The sequence below is a fragment of the Hippichthys cyanospilos genome, chromosome 15 (assembly GCF_059441005.1).
Source record: "Hippichthys cyanospilos isolate Australia breed blue-spotted pipefish chromosome 15, RoL_Hcya_1.0, whole genome shotgun sequence".
Lineage (NCBI taxonomy): Eukaryota > Metazoa > Chordata > Actinopteri > Syngnathiformes > Syngnathidae > Hippichthys > Hippichthys cyanospilos.
The window spans coordinates 2917501-2937997 of NC_142383.1; the positions used below are offsets into that span (position 1 = coordinate 2917501).

At 37.9% G+C, this 20497-nt stretch overlaps 2 protein-coding genes across 3 annotated transcripts in view; both read left to right on the plus strand.

The window, feature by feature from the left end:
• Positions 1-13611, plus strand: part of sptlc1 (serine palmitoyltransferase, long chain base subunit 1) — a 21368-nt gene extending 7757 nt beyond the window's left edge. Inside the window, exons 6-15 of the mRNA XM_088435219.1 lie at positions 879-1011; positions 2071-2200; positions 4532-4621; positions 6486-6593; positions 6739-6834; positions 8550-8646; positions 9483-9537; positions 11947-12064; positions 12682-12755; positions 12826-13611. Coding sequence (XP_088291345.1) covers positions 879-1011; positions 2071-2200; positions 4532-4621; positions 6486-6593; positions 6739-6834; positions 8550-8646; positions 9483-9537; positions 11947-12064; positions 12682-12755; positions 12826-12919 — 995 coding nt within the window. The 3' untranslated portion in view covers positions 12920-13611. The remainder of the gene's footprint in view (positions 1-878; positions 1012-2070; positions 2201-4531; positions 4622-6485; positions 6594-6738; positions 6835-8549; positions 8647-9482; positions 9538-11946; positions 12065-12681; positions 12756-12825) is intronic.
• Positions 13612-17736: 4125 nt separating this feature from the next.
• The window catches only part of ror2 (receptor tyrosine kinase-like orphan receptor 2), a 56568-nt gene continuing 53807 nt past the window's right edge, over positions 17737-20497 (plus strand). For both annotated transcript variants that reach the window (XM_088435898.1, XM_088435899.1), the window contains exon 1: positions 17737-18053. In XM_088435898.1, coding sequence (XP_088292024.1) covers positions 17990-18053 — 64 coding nt within the window. In that variant the 5' untranslated portion in view covers positions 17737-17989. The remainder of the gene's footprint in view (positions 18054-20497) is intronic.

A 20497-nucleotide genomic window follows, 5' to 3' on the forward strand; every position in this document is an offset into this window, starting at 1 on the left:
GCACACATACTTTCCATTATTTCTTATGGGAAAATTGGTTTCGGTGTTCGAACAAATCGGTGCTCGACCACCACCTCAGAACGGATTATGGTCGAGTCCCGAGGTACCACTGTGTGTGTGTGTGTGTGTGTGTGTGTGTGTGTGTGTGTGTATATATATATATGTATATATATATGTATATATATATATATATATATATATATATATATATATATATATATATATACATACACACACACACACACACACACACACATACATGTGTGTGTTTGTGTGTATATATGTATGTAGGTATGTATGAATGTATTTTCTAAAGTCCAGCTAAGTTGTATGGTCTAAAACAAGAATGATTATCTGACTACACATGACTAAAATTGCAAAGGTTTAACTTCCATGGACTGTTTTTCTTTTTCAATGCAAATGTCCTTCTGGAGATATTTTTGTAGTTGGTCATTAGTTAGTTATTTGTGAATTGTTTTTCTCAATCTGCTCTTCTCCACTATTCTGAAAGAACAATTGATAATCTGCTTCAGTTTCATCCATCCATCCACCCATCCATCTTCCTTTAATATACAGTATTCTCTGTGACCCACATTAGATGCTCAGATATTTTGTTTGAAATAAGATACCCTACAAGCCTTGAAAAAGTAGTTATATTCCTTAAAGTTTTTTGCATTTTGTGACTTTGCAATCACAAAGTAGAATATATAGTATTTTGTCAAGATTGTATCTGCCATACTGGATGGTTTCATTTTCAAAAGGCATGACATTAATGATTTACTGTCTGCTCTCCTTTGTTTTGAATGACATTGGACTAATTTTTGCTTTATCAGCGAAAAGAACACAATTTAAACATCTTTTTATTTTTTCCCCCCCAGATGTCCACCTGGAGCTGGAAAGTCGGCTAGCCAAATTCATGAAAACAGAGGAAGCTATTATCTACTCCTATGGCTTTGCGACTATTGCTAGTGCAATTCCTGCTTACGCTAAAAGGGGAGACATCATCTTTGTGTAAGCACAATCTTTGGAGAGTATAGGTGAAACATGTTCATACACTGACTGTAAAAGATACCGAATGTTTTGTTGTAATATGTTTTTGTGCAAAAAAGCATTATATAACGTCTTTGACAATGTCTTCTATAATGTCAATTATATGAAGCGTTTTATCAAGAATGGGATGAAACGAGATGTCTCATCTGCTAATGTTTTAAACTCGTTTTCTTTAAAAACTAAATTTCGGCACATGTGATTTGAAAGCAATCAGACCATCCTGTATCTCTCGGGTAAAAACATAACTCCGGTGCTAAAATAAAAAAAAAAATAATAATAATAATAATTATAAATGTAAATATGAATAACAAACATTTATCATTTTTGGTAATCAACATTTTTTTTTACCTGAATCTAATCTGTGCTGGGCACTCAATACTTGACTATATAAAACAATCAGTTTTAAACAATGAGTGTCAGGCTGTCAGCATCAGTGTGCCCTCATTTATTTGTATTAAACTGCATATTTAAGTCATTTGTTAGTGCCCTTAATTGGATACGATTGAACATGCTTTTAGAGCAACATTTGTTGTGTTGTCGAGACACTTTGTGACCATAGAGTAGACGACTCAAGTCAGCTGTTGCACTGCAACTTGCAGTCGGGAACAACTTCAAAATAAAAGCTTTCCAACTAATCACCGCAATCATGTCCATATATTATTTGGTTAGACGAGATTTTAATTTTGACCTCCTCACCAATGTGTTGGTGGCGTGTTCTACTTTCATGCAGAGTATTCTCAGTTACCCCTTTGGCCCAACTAGTCCACGCAAATCCCAGCCAAAAAAATTGACCTCGTACTGTGTCGCAATGAAAAATTGTCTGATTCAAATTTTGCGAGATCTCATCTCACCCCTACCTTTAACATATAAACTTGTGTATTACCATAGTTCCAGCATGTTCAGTAGGTGGGTGGAGGGACGGTTGGATTTGTTTCATAGAGAGAAAAGCTCATAATTAATGCATAAAGTCTTGTTGCTTTTACATTATTGTAATATTCTGTCGTTTGGGTTTACGTTCAGGGATGAGGCAGCCTGTTTCTCCATCCAAAAAGGTTTGCAGGCTTCCCGCAGCTTTATTAAATACTTCAAACACAATGACATGGATGACTTGGAGAGGCTTCTAAAGGAGCAAGAATTGGAGGACCAGCAGGTTGGTAAATATGGGCAAATCTAATATTTGTAGAGGTTATTCTTGAAGAGTTTTACCTGAAGGAAGGACTAATTATTATTATTAACAAAAATATTTTCTTACCTGCATTGACTGCATATGAATTTAACTGACATTCCCGCAATTCATCTGGTTTAATATGATGTTGGTCCATTGTTTGCAGCTGTAACTATCTCAACTCTTCTTGGAAGGCTTAGCACAAGTTCAGCAGTGTGTTTGTGTGAAGTCACACACCAATGTGGGATGTAAAGGCCTCGCTCTCACAATGAGTTTTCACTTGAATTCATCCCAAAGGTGTACAATCCATTTGAGGTCATGACTCGTGTTTCACTCCACACTGTCATCCATGTCTTTATGGGCCTTGCTTCATGCAATGGTGCACAGTCGTGTAGGTACAGGAGGGAGACATTTCTATTACTATCACTGGGACACCTGAACCCGTCATCATGTGTTAAGGACCACTTTTTGTGAGCAGATTTCTCCTTTTGTGTCATGTTTGACAAGTCCCTTCTCCAGAAGATATTTCAGCTTCTTCCATCGATGTCAATAGGATTTTGATTAAGCCTGAAGGAAGGCTACGTCAGAAAAGTGCAATGTTTTTCTCCTAGTCAGCCTTGTGCGTTTTTAACTGTGCGTTTTGGATCATTGTGTCATTTTGAAAACCTGTTTTAGGTGAGGTGACTGACCCAAAGATAGCTAGCCAATGCTTAGGTTTATTCTTCTAAGCATTTCCCTATCTGGTCATCAACAGTCTCTTTTCCCCCAGTGAATAAGCCTTTCTATTGTGGATTTTTTTTTTTTTAACTTCAAATTGTTTACCCATGGGCTTTCAGGCAGACCCATGCTGATGTGTCACTGTCTTGGCATTAGCACATACCTAAAGGGGAAGTAAACCCCAGGAATTTTTATTTTACAATCCAAAGAGGCCTCTAGGATTTTTTTTGTTTTTTAGCAGCGAGGGCAAGAATTCCAGGTTTCTCTCTTTCTTTCTCACGCACTCTCCCTCTCTCTATGCTTCTCTCAGTCTATTTCTCTCCTCTCTCATGTCTTGCATTGTATCTCATTTGCTTTCTCGCTTTGTCTCTTGCTCTCTCTGGCTGCCTCTCACCCCTCTCCCCGGCTGCCTCTCTCACCCCTCTCCCCTTGTCTCCATCTTTGCGTCTGTCTCTGTGTGCACGTGGCTGTGGTATTCTCCAAGATACCCACTTCCTCTCAAAACACCCCAACGTATCACTGTCTAATCAGAAATTGAGCTTTTATTGCTCCACTTGGGAAGATATTTATAGTTTTGGATTATTTCCTCACTTTCTGACCAATAAAATTCCTGAAAACACAGAAAACTGATCTTAACCCAATCCTGTGAAACCAGTCAATCCAGCTAATTGCCAATCTCAGTATTGCCACATCCTTACTTTTTTTTTTTTTTAAGTTAATTTTAGACTGAGGTACACGATGAATAGTGGGAAAATTTACCCAGGGATGGATCTTGCATCTTACATGATATTTGTTATTCCAATGTTGAGTAATTCACCAATACAAATGCAGTTCCAAAGTTTAATAAATCAAACACGCATGAAACATGTCTCTTTATTTTATGGTTTTTGTTTCTCTCATCCAAAAATGCTTTGTGCTTGTTAGGGTGTACTTGCCTGAAAAAAAATAATTCACAGGTCATAAATCATTGAGAAAAGGTTGAGAACCACTGATCTAAATATGAGACTTAGTAAGAACTGGATATTTTTTTTCTGTCTTGATATTAAAACGTTTGAAATCTTTTTTTTTTTTTTTTTCATGTTTTTGTTTTCTTACTTAAGTGTTCCCTCAGATATTGCTCAGGTTACGTTCCCAAAAATACTCGCACTAACCAAAATTCAGGTTGAGATTTAACTTTTTTTTTTCTTTCACTTTTTTAGTTTGCTTCTTTTGTTTAAAATATAAATACATAAAATTCTTTCTTTTTTTTTTCTTCTGGTCCAACTTAGCAGGAGATAAAATATCAAGAAAGATAGGGAGGTAAACCTGCAATAGATAGATATGGTCATAAATGGAAATGATAGCAGGGGCTGTTTTTTTATTTAATAAAAATTACTGTTGTTTTTGACTAGTTTGACTTAAAAGCAAGAAGATTGGAGAAATAGAAAACTTTATGGTCATGAATGAAAATATGGTCATAAATTAAAATAGATTGACGCCCCATTTACCAGACTGCAATGTAGCGAGGGAACATTGTATTGTTATTTCTGATGAACAGAATGTATATCATTTGTCATAATGTCGCTTTGATTATCAGTTCTGGCCATTTTATTGTTGCAGAACCCTCGCAAGGCTCGAGTGACTCGCAGGTTCATTGTAGTGGAGGGACTATACATCAACACTGCTGACATGTGTCCTCTTCCTGAACTGGTAATTGGGACATTAGAATTGATTATTATTATTGTCACTTAATCATTAAAGCCCAAACTCAGAATATGTGTAGCGGCTGGCAGAGATTTTACACTAGAAGTCGTCCAAACATTCAAGTAACTTGAACACCTCGCCACAAATGGATCTTCATATGGGTGTTACGTAGGATCTTTAGTTACCGTTAGCTTGAAATTATAAATTCAAATTGTTAAATGGCAGGATGCATTTTTTTCTCAATGGACCTTTGCTGTGGTTAACAAAAATAGGCCTTTAAACGAAGCCCATTTGATTATTGTCACGGGGGTGCGCGGCGGGTGTGAATGCCGGCATGGTTGCGGAGGAGGAGGACCCAAAAGCAGGGGAGCGTCGGGACAGGGGGTTGACGAAATCCATATTTATTAACTCAACGTACGGGAACAAAAGCGGGAAAAACAGGACGGCAAAAAAACTCGAACTAAGGCAGGCTGGAAAAACAAAACAAACACTACGGGCAGGCTGGCAGAAAAACACGGAGCTGATGGACAAGACGGGACTACAAGATGACTATATGATAATGACAACGACATGACATGACATGACATGACAAGACATGACAATGACCCGACAAGGGCTGTAACAGAAACTCGGTTTAAATACATTCACAAACTAATCAAACTAACACATGGCAGCTGGGCAAGGACAACAGGCAAAGGGAGCGGATTGGAGGACACGAGGGGCAGGTAACAGACAGGTGGACTAAATCAAAACTAACGCAGGGAGGCACGAGAGGAGCAGGAGCAGAACCATATATGAAAACATAACCCCTCAAAATAAACCCACATCCCAAAATCCAACAAACCATGACAATTATGTCTAAATGCTAACCAAAAAAATTGTCGTGTCAATTCGTGTAGCTTGCGTCCATTCTATTTCTGATTCTAAAATGCAAAACAAAAAATGGGGCCTTTTTTTTTCCGATAATAATAGTTGGTTTAAATTACAATAAAAGCGGTTTTCCATGAAAATACAACAATGAAATTGTATTTTCTGTTGTTTTATGTTGTGATTTCTATTTATTTATTTTTATATACATTTTAAGAATCCAATACAGTATATGTTAATTCAAAATGCAAAAATGCAGGGATATTTAAACATTTCTTTAAAAAACTAAGGTAAACTGGAAGCAGTGTTTGGACCCGTCCTCAGCGGTAGTACTAACATAAGCATGTTGAGTGTGATGGTGTTCCTCGAACCCTCTAGAAATGTGATAAATGAAATCGTTACTTCAAATCTCTCATATGTGGATGTTTCCAATTTATTCAGTATCCAGTGAGGATGTTATGCAATGGGTGTGAAGCGATTTTTGCACAAGTTTCCTGGAAGGATATTTCTGACACAAGATTAGAGGATGTTATCAACAAGGCAGTAAATACTGCGGCAAATCCAGCCTCCACACGGAAAGACCAAGTCAAGCCAGACGAATAGTAATATTCTGGCAACTTTGTTTACAATTACTTGAGCAAATTGTACGCAATCAATCATTAACTTCGCCTATACTCCGCTAAAAGACAGGCTCTATGAATTGTACGAATAAATCAGTCCGAAACGCGTACCAATCGACAATTGAACATTCAGAGTCCTTTCCAGAAAAAGCCACATACTTTGTGATTTTTGAAAGAGTTATCAAAACAGTTATCCTAGTTTTGTTTTAAAAATAAAAATTGAAAATACGTCCCCAAATGTATTTTTTGATTTTCGTTAGAATAGAATGAATGCAAGGTAAACAGACCTTTTTGTCATTGTACTTTTGTAGCCGAGTTGAGTTATTATCATTTATTATAATATTGTTGTCAAGTTGGAATAGCTGTTGAATTTGTTCATCTAGGTGAAACTGAAATACAAGTATAAGGTGCGGATTTTCCTTGAAGAGAGCATGTCTTTCGGAGTGTTGGGAGAGCATGGCCGAGGAGTCACAGAGCACTTTGGAGTTGATGTAAGTATTTTCAGTTTGATAAAAGATTAATGCAACTAATCGTCAGCTGTTTAAGCAAAGGTCTGCAGAATGACTCTTTCAGTTTCATACTGTATCCAGTCTGTAATCTGAAATGCTCAATTTATTTGATTTAATGTTTGGGCAGATTGAAGACATTGACCTGATCAGTGCTAACATGGAGAATTCTGTGGCTTCCATTGGAGGCTTTTGCTGTGGACGCTCATTTGTTATAGACCACCAGGTAAGTACAGCAACACCAAAGTTGAATTAAAAAAAAACAAACAAAAAAACCCCTACAGCAGTTATGTAAAATACCCACAAAAGAATATTTCTGTGGTTCCTTTCCCCCAGTGATTACAATTGAATGAATGATTGAAAAGGTGAAGTCTTTTTTCGCTCTTGGCATGAAAGAGTGGAATTAGTTCAATTAGCTGTTGGCATTATACAGGCAGTCCTTGGGTTACGAAGGAGTTATGTTCCCACGTTGGCGATGTGTCCCAAATTTCCGCGCAAGTTAGAACTAACCCTTAAATATCTCGTAAAAATGTAAATAACTATCAGCTTATTCAGCTTCGTTTCCATCGTAATGGTTTTCCTCTCGGTGTGAAAAATTAGCGTAAAAACAGCGAGGATACTGAGAAAATTATGAAACACAAATAGACACTTTACATACACTGGTGGGCTACTTGAGACAAAATGGCGGAAGGGACGAGGCGTTGTAAAGTCGAATCAGCGTAGGTCGAGTGCCGTGTAACCGGAGGCCTGCCTGTATTGCAACGCTTTCCATTTAATGTCCCTCCATGCAGGTTCAAGAGTAACCGTTGTCACCAATGTCCACAAATTGTGAGGAAACTTCTGTAGCATTGCTTCTTACAAGCTATTTTCAAACATATTACACCATTGCAGTAAAAATTTAGATACATGAGGTTTTTCTCGCTCACCCCCATGCAAACTTGCTTCATCTTCATCAAATCTGGCCTATCCTCAAGCTTGTCTAAATGTCATGTGTTGAATAAGTAGCTTTCCCATTTACAGTAATACAGTTTTTATTAACGGCTTCATAACTGGCTTGTGGCTCTTTTGTTCTATTTCTTCTATACAGATGTAATTCTACAACTTATTTAACAATAAAGGAAAGTGCTTCAATAAGGTAAACAAATAGCATTTAAGAGGGCAGTTTCCATAAAGCAAAACAGCCAATCACAATGAATTTAACCCAAATGTACAGTACATGTTGCTCTACTCCAGTGCTTCTCAATTATATTTTGCCAAGACCCTCCTAGGAAAGATTAAACATTTCGCGACCCCTCAACTCATTGCTGTGACTATGAAGAAGATTATTATCCATAAAAATTTAAGTATACCTAAACCGCTTTTCTTTTTAATATTAACAAAAGAAAAAAGCAATATAAATCAAATTTCAACAACTTAATTATTTATTCCAGCGTTTATATGGGTTACAGCTTAGTCTAAAACAGAAAAAATAACCAAGTGCATCAAAATACCTAAAACAAACAAACACAAAAGATGAAATTTCACATCTCATTGCAACTACACACGACAAGCCTTTTCCATGGGGTCATCCACGCCACCCCAAGTGGGGCCCACCCCAATATTTGAGAAGCAGTGCTCTACTCCCAACGATTCGGTCACACAAAAAATTAGCCAAAAACAGCGCAAAAGTGCATTTTATGTTTTTGGCTAAATGGCTAATGCCATTGGCACAACATGGCTGAATCGGGATGTTAGAATGAAATAACCAAAAACATTTGAACAGGGAGTCAAGTCTTGCAATGACATGCTCTATGTAGCCCCATTAATTTAAATCAAATAATCCAGTTTATATTGCATTTATGGAATACGAAATGAGCACCAAAATGCAGCCACTTTCTCTTTTTCAAGGTCTGCAGTGACATGTCGTTTGACAAATAAGAATCCATGTAACATTGTTTGCAGCGCCTGTCAGGACAAGGCTACTGTTTTTCTGCATCCCTGCCTCCCATGCTAGCTGCTGCATCCATAGAGGCCCTCAGCATCATGGAGGAAAATCCAGGTACATGTTTTTTACTACTTGATGTACATTTGTACACAAGTAACAGACACAATTCTAATCAAAGTAAAACATACAGTAACTAGACAACTAGCAGGAGTAGGAAGATGTCAAAAACATTGATGCTGGTGTCCAAATATCTGCGCCTCACAAGGGGCGCCACCATCCCTGTTTGAAGTGTGTGAAGACACCACTCTCGAGAGACATTGACAATATTCAAAATGTCTTCCTCAAAGAATACCTAAAATGAGATCTGTGAAGTGATGTGGCAAATAAATCTACAAGGCAGATTGTTGGTAGACAACTCTACCAAGTGTCCTTGCATCAACCAGGGCAAAACATTCCAGTGTTTCTTCAAGTAAAAATGAGTGTCTAGATTTACTAAAACGTATACAGTATTTTGACAAGCTAATAAACTTAGTACCCTGAAGACTTCCCAGGATTTCAAAACAATTCAAGCAAGAATATTTATCACTACAATGGTCTGAAAAATAGTAAGCTGAGCTAGCTAATAAGATGGTTAAATTGAATAAACACAGAATTGTTAATGCACACTTTTCCACTTTTTATCCAATTGCATTGATTACTGTAACCTTCTCCTTGCTGGTCTTCCTATGCAAATTACCAGAAGTGGGCATTTTACTTTTTTTTTTCTGCTGGTGGGCATTTCACCTTTTTTTTCACTGGGCCATCATTTTCATTTCATCAGCACCTTAACCCAGAGGTCCCCAACTGCCAGTTCGCACCCTAGCTCCGCGTTTGAGACATAAATAACTATAACCAGAGCTATTTCTGCTCCCATATTATACTTAACTGCAAATTTGGTTCTGTTTTTACAGACATATTCAACGTTCTGAGGGAGAAATGCAAATATGTTTACAAAGAATTGAAAGGGTAAGTTTTCTACCACTATTATGTCTGCTTGTATGTACAGGGGTGCACATAAGTTACATGAGTACCAGGACATAATTCCTGCTACGCACCTTTTCTCTCATTATAAACAGTCTTCTTTAATGTCCTCCTCAGTGTCGCTTCCACGTTAAGCACCATCTGTGTGCGAACACAGTGACCAGCCTTGCAGTCGAGTTATTCAAGAGTGCGTCCTCAAAGTTTCATAAGTCTCAGTGATGGTGTGTGCAGTTCGGCCGGCACCCAGTTTTCTTAGTCCAAGGATGACGGAGGATAAATTCTCCGTCACTGTAAAGCATTGCTTCACAATTATTATATAGTTTTCAGCAAAGCCCCCAAAAGAAAGTATTTTGCATTCCCCTCCACTGGCCTGACTATAATATTATCAATGAAAATCATATCAACAACAAAAAATTCATTTAAATCAACAAGTAAATGTTAGTTTGACTTTTACAGGCTTTATATACAGATTAATAAATAAATAATAAATGTAAAATGATCTGGAACATTAACACCAATATTTAAATATTTTACACCTGAAGCATAAATTATAAAACATTCTGCTGATTTTTTTTTTAAATCACATTAATCAGTTTAATTTAGAAAAATAAAATTGTGTTTATAACTCCTGCACACTTTGACTTAGAGAGCATCACTGCACCGCCTGGTGCTTTAGATGTGCAATTAACATTACACAGCGTAAAAGTAAAGCCCGATTCCCTAAGCGCCCCCCTTGCCATCACATCACCCCCACTGTTTGAGAAAGACTGCTATAAAGTGACACAACATAAGCAATCTCCTTCACACCTTCATGAGAATGATACGCAGCCCCGACAGCCAGTCCAAGACGTTTCAGGAAAGGAATATCCTCAGAATAGGAAAATATGGGACACACATGCTTAGCTTGATGAAAGGCAAGGATAAATTTATCAAACAGAGCTTGCGTTGTTCCTGCTGTTTGTCTCACCACCTAGCAAAAGGATGATTAGCTATTGCTTCTCGACTAGTTTGGTTTGTTGGCTATGAGTTGTGTTACATTCACATCCTCTTTTCATATTTGCCAAATAAAGTATAAATGAAAACCTTCAACATCTGTATCAAACCTCATCTGTTGTGTCTGCTAGCTGAGGATGTGAGCAGTAAATCTTGCACCATATTTAAGTGTGCTTCAATCCAGGGCACAGTTTAAGAGCCATTTAAAAAAAAAAAATAACAGGCTTGGTTGTCGTGGATTAAAGTACTGCTTCGTGCAAATGCACAAAGAGAAGCGCACAGTGTTACACATCAGTGATTTCTGCCATGCATGCGTCCCTGCGTACCAGTTATGTGCACCCCGTGTATTTATATATCTATGTATGTAATATTTTTTCGTTTTGTTTTGTTGATGAATTAGACATGAGTTCTGTTTACCGAACACTATGAAACTTTATTAGAACAGTGGAAGTCTGCCTAATGGATGTGTTTGCAAAACTATGTATACTCACTGCATAGTTATAGCTGGATAGGAAACCCAGGTGCTCTTTTCTTGTCCAGCTGAAATGCTTTAGTGTAGTCGCTTACCAAGCGACGCCCCACTTCTTCTCCTGGGTGAAATTCAGACAGATGCTTGCTAGTTTTTGCATCAATCAGAGCATCCATTTTCAGACATACTCTTTTAGTTTTACTTATCTTTCGTCCGGAATATTAAAATGCATTTTCTGCTACTCTCGGGTGAAAATGTTGTTCCGAATTTTGCTTTAGTAGATCAGAAATCAAATTACAAACAAGCACATTCAAGATGATGGCCATATAACCATCTCCAATAGGACTGCATCGTATTGGGAAAAACAGGTGACATGGGTTTTGAATTGTGATATATTGATATTATTGAGATATTTAACATTTATCTAAAGAAATTACATTATTTTTTTTATATCTCATGAAATAAATACATTATTTCCATGCAGCAAAATAAGCAGGCTGAATGAGCTAATTATAGAAAACAGTTGTAAGTTATTATATACTGTACAATTTTTAAAAAGTTATTTAGTGTTAGTAATGCTCCTAAATATGGTTCACCTATTTAGTGGGAATGTGCATTTAAGGTTGCAGTTTACTGGTCAAAGTCAGATAAAAGTGTAAAATTCCATTGCACCTTTTCCAACTAGAACCATATGGTATTAGCTGAAGGAGACTCTTACAAAAACACGTTCACAGAAACTATATCAACCGTCACAACTCAACTCTTCCATCGTTCCTGAACGATATTGATCCTCACGTGACATGACTGCCGCTTTAGTCTGTCTGTCTGTCTGTCTGTCTGTCTGTCTGTCTATCTAATCATCCATCCATCCATTGTGATCCTTTGATTTTCACGGTTAATGGAGACTATATTTGTTCATTCTTGTACTCCAGAATTCCAGGACTGAAATTGGTGGGAGTGCCGTTAGCCCCTGCTCTTCACCTGCAGCTGGAGACAAGTTCAGGCTCTCGAGAGTCTGACATGCTACTGCTGCGTTCAATTGTCGATTATGTGAGTTCCTTTTGTTTAACACTAAATGCGTCATATACAGTGTTGTTTTGCATGGTTAATGGGGACCGGAAAACCCCCATGAAAAGTGAAAATCGCAAAGTAGCGACCCACGTTACTTAAAACATATATATATATTTGCCACACCACAGCTTTTTGTAGTGCCCTTAAGACCGTTTGGTGCTCTGCGCACAGTGCATTACATGAATTTGGGTAATGGCAGGCCTGGCTGTAGACACTCATACTGCAAGCCTTCCATGTCCAATTCGATTTTATTTGAGACATATTTTGACTTGATGTCTTAGTTCGACTGCGAACTGTAGTGTTGAAGCTGTGCTGCCTAGTGCAGGGGTCCCCAACTGAAGCCACACCGTTCTTCTTCACTCCAAATGTAATATCAACCGTGGCAAGTGGCGGCACCAAAAAACAAAGATCTAACCAAGCCAAGTGCAGATGAATGAATTGTTAAATGATCAACTAAATCAGTACTAAAATCTAATTATTTTGGGTGTGGCCCGGGACTGGTTCGGGGCCTCTTGTGTATTGTGTATAGCATGGCTGGCACATTGAGACAGACATTTATCTGTAACGCACCACTGTATCCATATTTTGGTTGTCAGTGTATGGAGAGACAAGTGGCACTGACCCTGGCCCGATACTTGGAAAAAGAGGAGCGGTATCTCCCTCCGCCCAGGTAAGCTCAGCCTTGATACCACCCCTGCTGGACTGAAACAACAACTGTTTGTTATTCCTTGTGTCCGCAGCATCAGAGTGGTGGTGACCGTTGAACAGACTGAGGAAGACATACTGAAGGCCAAGTCGTATATCCAGGAAGCCGCTTTAGCACTACTTAAATAAACACACGTTTTATTTTTATTTTTTTTCTTTCGACCAATATCACTGGACATCTTATCCTTTCTTTGGACTGTGTTGTAAAGATGAAAGAGAACCTCACTCAGATTGTGAGCACTCTCACACATCTTGCAATGTGAGCTTCTGGATTTTCTACTTCTGGTTTTTATATCCATTTTTTTTTTTTTTTTTTTTAAGTTCTCAATAGTGTATTGCGTATCGTACGTGATAATTTTGACTGACAGCTGCAGTGCTATTGTTACTGTTTGGAATACTTGACAGTTGCTTGTACATCATTTGTTGATGGTTAAAATATTCCAACTACTAAAATTGCAACAACCATGTTCAACTATGTTTTCCTTTTGTTTTGTTTTTTTTTCATCTTGCTTTTAGATTTTGCGCACAACAATTTTTTTTTAAACCCAGCCAGTTATGAATTATTAAAAGACAAAGATGTAAAATTATGTCCTAATTTGTGCTACCTTTATTTTTTTCATCTTTTTTATTACTTATCTGTTTATAAACTGCATTTTTTTCATCTTGTCAAGCAAATGTACAAATGACATTGCCATTACGTTGTTAGTCTTTGCATAAAGTTGAAAGTATTTAGGAAGTTTGCATTAAGCTAAAAGTGTTTTACACCTCACACTTGGCGAGTGACATTCATTTGAGAATTAAAAATAAATGAATAAAACAAATAGGATAAATGATTTCTGTAAAATGACTTCCCATTTTTAATTCTTAACAAGTTTGTTTAATGGGACAGTGTGTAAGATTCAGACTGTTTTTCATTAAAAAGGTACTCATGAAATAACTGTAATTTTTTAAAACCTGCAAATAAATGTGTCTTAATGTTTTAAATATAATCATAGGTCTGGTTATCATTAAAATGTATTAGCTACATGAGGAGTGGCACTTCTCTTGGGAGATGCTGCACCTCCTGCTGTCCTTACTGAAAAACTGTTTAAATCGTACACAGAATCATAAATTGTTTCCGTTGTCCACGGTTTCATACAACCTCACAAAATGTGCGCAACAACACCACCTTTCGGTAAAATTAATGTTCTACACTGTTTCAGACACTGGTAAAATGAGTTCTTAGATACAGTATTTTGATTGAAAGTCACCCGATGTGACAAAGCACAGATCCCGTGCAAGTTTCGGTGTAACAGCATTATACAATAAAATGCTGCTTTAGCTTTGCTGGCTAGCGCCTCGTTTAACAAGCAATTGTAGACACAAATCGCATTTTGACACATTTCAAACTTCTTACATTTTTTAAAATATATTAACTGGTTGAATTGATTGCTTTATTGAAAATTCATGAATACTGTTCTGTCTGTCCTACCTAGATGTTACAATGGCTTCTATATAGGTGTCCAGACAGCGAACAGTAAATGAGTGTATCTCTCATTCAGTTGTGTCAGTAGTACAGGAAGAAAAGAAAATACACCAAACATAACTCAGGCAAGTCCCATACGGGAAAATTTAAAAAAGAAAAAGTTACACAAATTTGTAGATTAAATTAATCGTATCACTGAATTACAAATGCTATACCTTTCAATCCAAAACATTAATTAGATGTAACCGAGTATGATTATCGATGCAAAACATTTGCTAACTTTTACCAAACGCAAATACCTAGAATGAACGAAAATGCTAACATGCTAAACACATTCAAGGCAAGGCTATGTAACACCTTATGCATAAAAACAATATTAGCATGTCCACAATCACAAGTTGGACCAACAATTGACTAATTTGGGGCATTGTAGCATTAATGACAACATTCCAACGAAGACAACACAACTCACTGACACTCGTGGGCCAGAGCTCACAAAGAGAAGGAACAACGCATGCAAGCCGACAGAAACTGAAGCCACACCCCTCCTTCCCCACCGCAAAATACACTACCAACTACGGTCAAAGGCGGCGCCAAAAAACAAAGATTTAGCCAAACAAGACATGAATATGTAACTGCTAAAAGCAAAACTAAATCAGTTCCGAAACACCCAAATTATTTCACGGACCCTACTTTGAAAACCACTGATCTAGTGTATAGTATGAGCATGGGACTTGAATGTAGATGGACACTTTTGCTATTCACACCAACACAAAAGTGCTCTGGTCATCTCCACACACCATTAACAATGCCTCAAAGCTGTTACAGCTAAACAAATGGAATCCAAACAAAACCAGCTCAGCAGTGGCAGTGAAAAAAATATTCTCCCATTTATAACACTCAAAATATTCATTCATAATAGCCTGTTTGATGAAGACTTTCCCTACTGGCAATAATCTGAATAAACCTTCGAAGTTCAAAAGAAAAATATGAAGACTTTTATAAAAACAGATGTGCTCTCTGGGAGACTTCCCCTACAACAGCGGTGTCAAAGTTTTTTGTTTTGTTTTTTTCTCATGGGCCACATTGTAGCTATACCTACTGTCGGAAGGCCATTGTGACTGTGAAATCAAATACATTTTAACTATGATCATCACACATTTTGAAATCTGATGTTGATGTTTTTAGTATGTGGGTGGAAGCCAGAATGGCTGGAGAGAACTCACGCCGACTCAGACACAACATTCCTTCCCCTTCTGGGAGCTTTGACAGGGGATGCTGTTGTGTACCTTACACGAAAAGATGTCTGTAAGACTTACTTTTTCGAAAGAAGTCTCGACATGTCCTCTTTTCATCTGTGAAGCCCTTTGAGACTTCGGTGATTCAGGGCTATATAAATTAGATTTGATTGATTGAACATGCAAACTCCACATGGGAAGGCCGAAGCCAGGCGGATTCCAACCCAAATCCCTTAACCGTGAGGCAAACGTGCTTACTTCTGTGCCACCCACAAAACAGTGAAACATTTTAAATTTGACCTAAAATGAGATCAGACTATGAAACAAATAATCCAGAATTCTAATTGGAAACCCTGATTTTGATCTCAAAATCTTTTAGTCGTTTTTTAGCTCTAGGTAATCTTTATGTTTTGATCGAAATGAAAATCAATTTGTTTGCACAGGACTCATTAATGTGAGGAGTAGCATTTTAAAATTGCAATGGCTCGCGTTCTATTATACCGCTGGAAATTATGTTATTCTGTCATCAAATATTAGGCGATGTGGGGGAGAAAACTTGCACGTCATATTTTTGTATATTTATTCAACTGTCGTAGTATTTTTACCCAGAAGATGGCAGTATGCGATTTGTGAAAAGGAAAATCACCCAAGCCAAGTCACATATAGTGGACATTTGATTTTGGTGCAGGTCTTTGAAACTCATTCTCGCAACCCAATTTACGTTCTTTGTCCTCAAAAGAGAACGTCCTGGTCTTTCCAATGGCTTGGTTTGGTTGCGATGCAATTAACTTTACCGTCTTGGGATAAAATGAACACAACATCCATCCATCCATTTTCTGTAGCCACTTATCCTCACTAGGGTCACTGGCTTGCTGGTGCCTATCCCAGTCGTCTTCGGGCAGTAGGCGGGGGACACCCTGAAGACAAGTTCAGCCAATCGCAGGGCTCACAGACCAACAACCATTCATACTTCTAATTAAGAGCGTCCAACGCACCCACATTCATGTTTTTGGAACAACTTGAGAGAATTTGATGATTCACGCACTACATGCAAAGACGTATGAAAGCTTTAGATTACAATTTAGTTCTGGGAAAATCGTGTAAATTTTATTTTTAGGGTAACCCTAAATGCCTTCGACATAAAGTTCAAAGGATTGTACAAAATAAACCACACATGAGTTCAAGATGCAATGGATGCATGCATTTCCATTGCACTAGCTTTTATCTGGAAACCAAGATGCAGAAATCTTAGGTCGCTTGATACTCTGCTACAATGTGTTTGTATTAGCTGTATGTATTCAGAGCATGTTTACAATTAACCTGAGAGCAAACTCTTGAAGCGGTATATGCCTCCAGTAAAGGACATCATTTATCACAATATCCGCTGTACGGTTTCATTCAAATAAAAATGGACACACAAACTAACCTTGCCTAGCACATTCATAATACAAGCAAGAAATGAAACAAAGTATTGAGAGATTTTAGTGTTTGTTTTTTTTTTAAGGTATACTTTGAATGTGGTTGTCCTTTGCTGCGTGACTGCTTGTTTTTCTCTGTGTGCCCTGCGGTTGGCTGGGAGCGTCCAAGGTGTCCCCCGCTCATAGACAGCTGGGATAGGTACCTGCGAGCCTTTTGATGATACGCGGCTCAAGAAAATTGATGGATGGATGGATGGATGATTTAAAGGAATGGTGCATCAATCTAATATGCAAACATTTTTTGGTGCATCAATCTAATATGCAAACATTTTTTGACTTCCAGTGACAATTGATCAGGGTGCAAAATGTTGACTGCGGATGATGAGACAATGACTTTTCAGATACAGAGGGGTGAGCAAGATATATTGCGTACATACGCTCATGTGCTGACGGACAGTCTTCGGTGAAATGTTCTGTCGCCGTGGCCACCCGAAGAAAACTGACAGGCCATACCCCTGTCTAATATTGCCTTGTAATTTTCGAATGAGTTATCCATTGGTGTTTTATTTGTTCAACAGTAGCATTAGTTACACGTTAACACATTTAAACAAAAGTTGTAACTTTTTCGCCAATCGCTATAGTTTGCGAAAGTTTCCGTGTTGGAGTTTTACGTTGCTCAACTTCATTTCTGTTGCAGTCTTCTTGCTTGCAACATTCAGTGACACCCCCGCCTATTGGCTTTTCACACAGGCGCGCGCACACGTTGCGTTCGAGGACGCGCGCATCCCTGTTGAGTGGAGTTCACTCAAACAGTCGTGGGATAGCCGCACGATCCCAAACGCGGCTTTGTTCGCCCGTGTGCCTGCACCCGCATCTCCTGTGGAGTTGCATGCCTCCTTACCACCTTCACATCCGGAGTTTGTGCGCTCTGTCTTGGCCCGCTCGCTGATTCGGAACCGCAGAAGGGGATCGGACAAGAGGACCACAAGGCTGTTAAAACTGGATAATTGTCTTCTCGCACTTTTTTTTAAATCTACTTTTTGTTTTTTGTTTTCCCCTCCAAGAAACTTCTGGCACTATGATGAACTTCATGAGGAATTTGCTCTGGATGTTTTTTTGTGGTCCAAACCTAAGATGCTACGGTAAGCCCCCCATTCACTGTTTGTCTGAAGGAAAATTGAGGCTCTCTGCATATAATAACAAAAAATATTAATATTCTTCCGCGACATAATGATGTCTGTGATAACCAAAAGTCTCTTACATGTTTAATGTCTCTACCTGGCAAAGATGATACACAGTTAAAAATGTTTCTCCTAGCGCCACATGAATATCTAAAGTTTAAAATATAAATGCGGGTGGGGTGCGCTCCCAACTGGGTTTCTTTACCAAGTAAACGCTTCTTGGCATGGGTTTCTAGCTCCTTTTTTGGAGATTCTTGAGTCGGTCTGCAAGGGTTATACTGTGTTGTTGTCATGTTAATTGTTAGCATAGCTCCAGGTGATCACTTCTCTTTGTCTTCCCTTGTTAATTCATTTATCCTTTGGGGGTGGGGTGTAGGGTTTCTGCAAAGATTTCCTGTTTTCAACTCAGGCTTTGAGGAGTCCCCATTTGGTATGAAGTGAAAGGAGCCTGGGAGCAGGGATTGAAGGTCTAAACCAATAGCACCCCTCCCCCTTTATACCCTTTTAGTTGTGCAAGGAGCAGTTCTTTCCACTACTGTATAGCTCAATGAGCTGAGGTTTACTTACAATAAGGGAGCGTATTAAGGTGCACAAGGTTAGGGGATCAAGTTAAGACCACTTAGCGTTCACACAGACGACCTCATAATGTACTCATCACTTTTCTTGGTCCAACCCACAACTTTGTAGTAGCTCTATTGTTGAAGTTGAGTCTTTAATTCACGTGAGCGTGGAAAACAATCTGTTTCCTGATTCTTATTGGCCTCTGATTTGTTTGGATTTTAGCTTTGAACTCAACTCAATATTTACACCACGGGTGATGTTTTAAACAATGTATTAAAGAGAGAGTCAAGACAAAAAGTAATTACGAAAATATCTTCTATGCACTGCCACTGGTTTATTTGTGGCATTTTTATTCAAATTGTGTTTTTGGAATAAAAATTAAGCAACAAAATCCCCCAGTTTTAACCCATCTCAGGGAGCCGCCATTTTGTCTCTTGTATTTACAAATGCAATGTTAATCGAAATACTTGTGGCACCATCCATCCATCCATCCATCCTTCCTTCCTTCCTTCCTTCCTTCCTTCCTTCCTTCCTTCCTTCCTTCCTTCCTTCCTTCCTTCCTTCCTTCCTTCCTTCCTTCCTTCCTTCCATCCATCCATCACCTTTATGTAACTGCATAACTGGCCTGTTAATAATGATGTTTTTAAATTGATTTAGTTTATTCTTTTATACTTATAATGGACCTGCGCTTTATTTGTGCTTTGTTTGGCTTGCTCTTTGGCGCCACTTCTGGATTCTGTTGAGATTACATTTTGGAGTGAGGAAGGACGGTGTGGCTTCAATTGAAAGCAGTCACTGTCAGAAAAACACACATTGCTCTGTCTCTTTGTGAAATCTCTCCCACGCGTGGCTGTAAGTTGTACTTTATTTTGAAGAATGTTGATGTATCATAATATGCCCAAATTAGTTGGTTTGTTGACCCAACAACTTGTGAGTGTGGATAACATGCTTGCTAATGTTGGTTCTTATCTTCAGCATGTTATATAGTGCTGCTTTTAAATGTGTTAGCATTTTAATTTATAATGCTGCCTTTTAATGCGATAGCATTTTAATTTATGCCACGTATTTCCCTTTGGTATATGTTAGCAAATGCAAAGGTTTGCATTGATGAGTAATCATTTGCATCTAATTGACATCTTATATTGAAATGAATTGCATTAGTAATTCAGGTATGATTGATTTAATCAATTTAAATTGTGTACATTTTTGTAAGATATATAATGCTTGCATATGGGACATGGGACTTACCTAAGTGACTGAGTCATAGTGATATGTGTGATTTGAAGAGAGACACTGATGTGTATATATATATATATATATATATATATATATATATATATATATATATATATATATATATATATATATATATATTATATTATTATATTTTATATTATTTTATACTATTTATATTATTATATATTATTATATTATATATATATATATTTTTTAAATATTCTGTTCTTTTCGTGTCGTATTATATCCATTTGGTTACGCGCCTTCTAGTGTTGTAGTTTTAAGTTTTAGTTTTTAGCCAATTAGAATTCAGCTAGCTTGTGTTGCCAGGCTGTATGGAATCTGCCTGCTCCTGGAGGCTAGGGCATTTGCTTTAACAGTTACGGGCTTCTGCGCAAGCGTAGATGGATATTTGATCCAACACCTGCTTCACCTGCTGACATCCTTGAATGCCACCGCCCTAGCATTTTTGTATTGATGTGTATAACGTAATAGACAGCTGTATAGCCAATCGATTCATAAGATTGCCTTCTAAAGGCCTCACATTGAACGTGGCGTGAGTGGATGCTCACTGCAGGAAGGCGGTGCAATGATCAACAAGCAAGCTA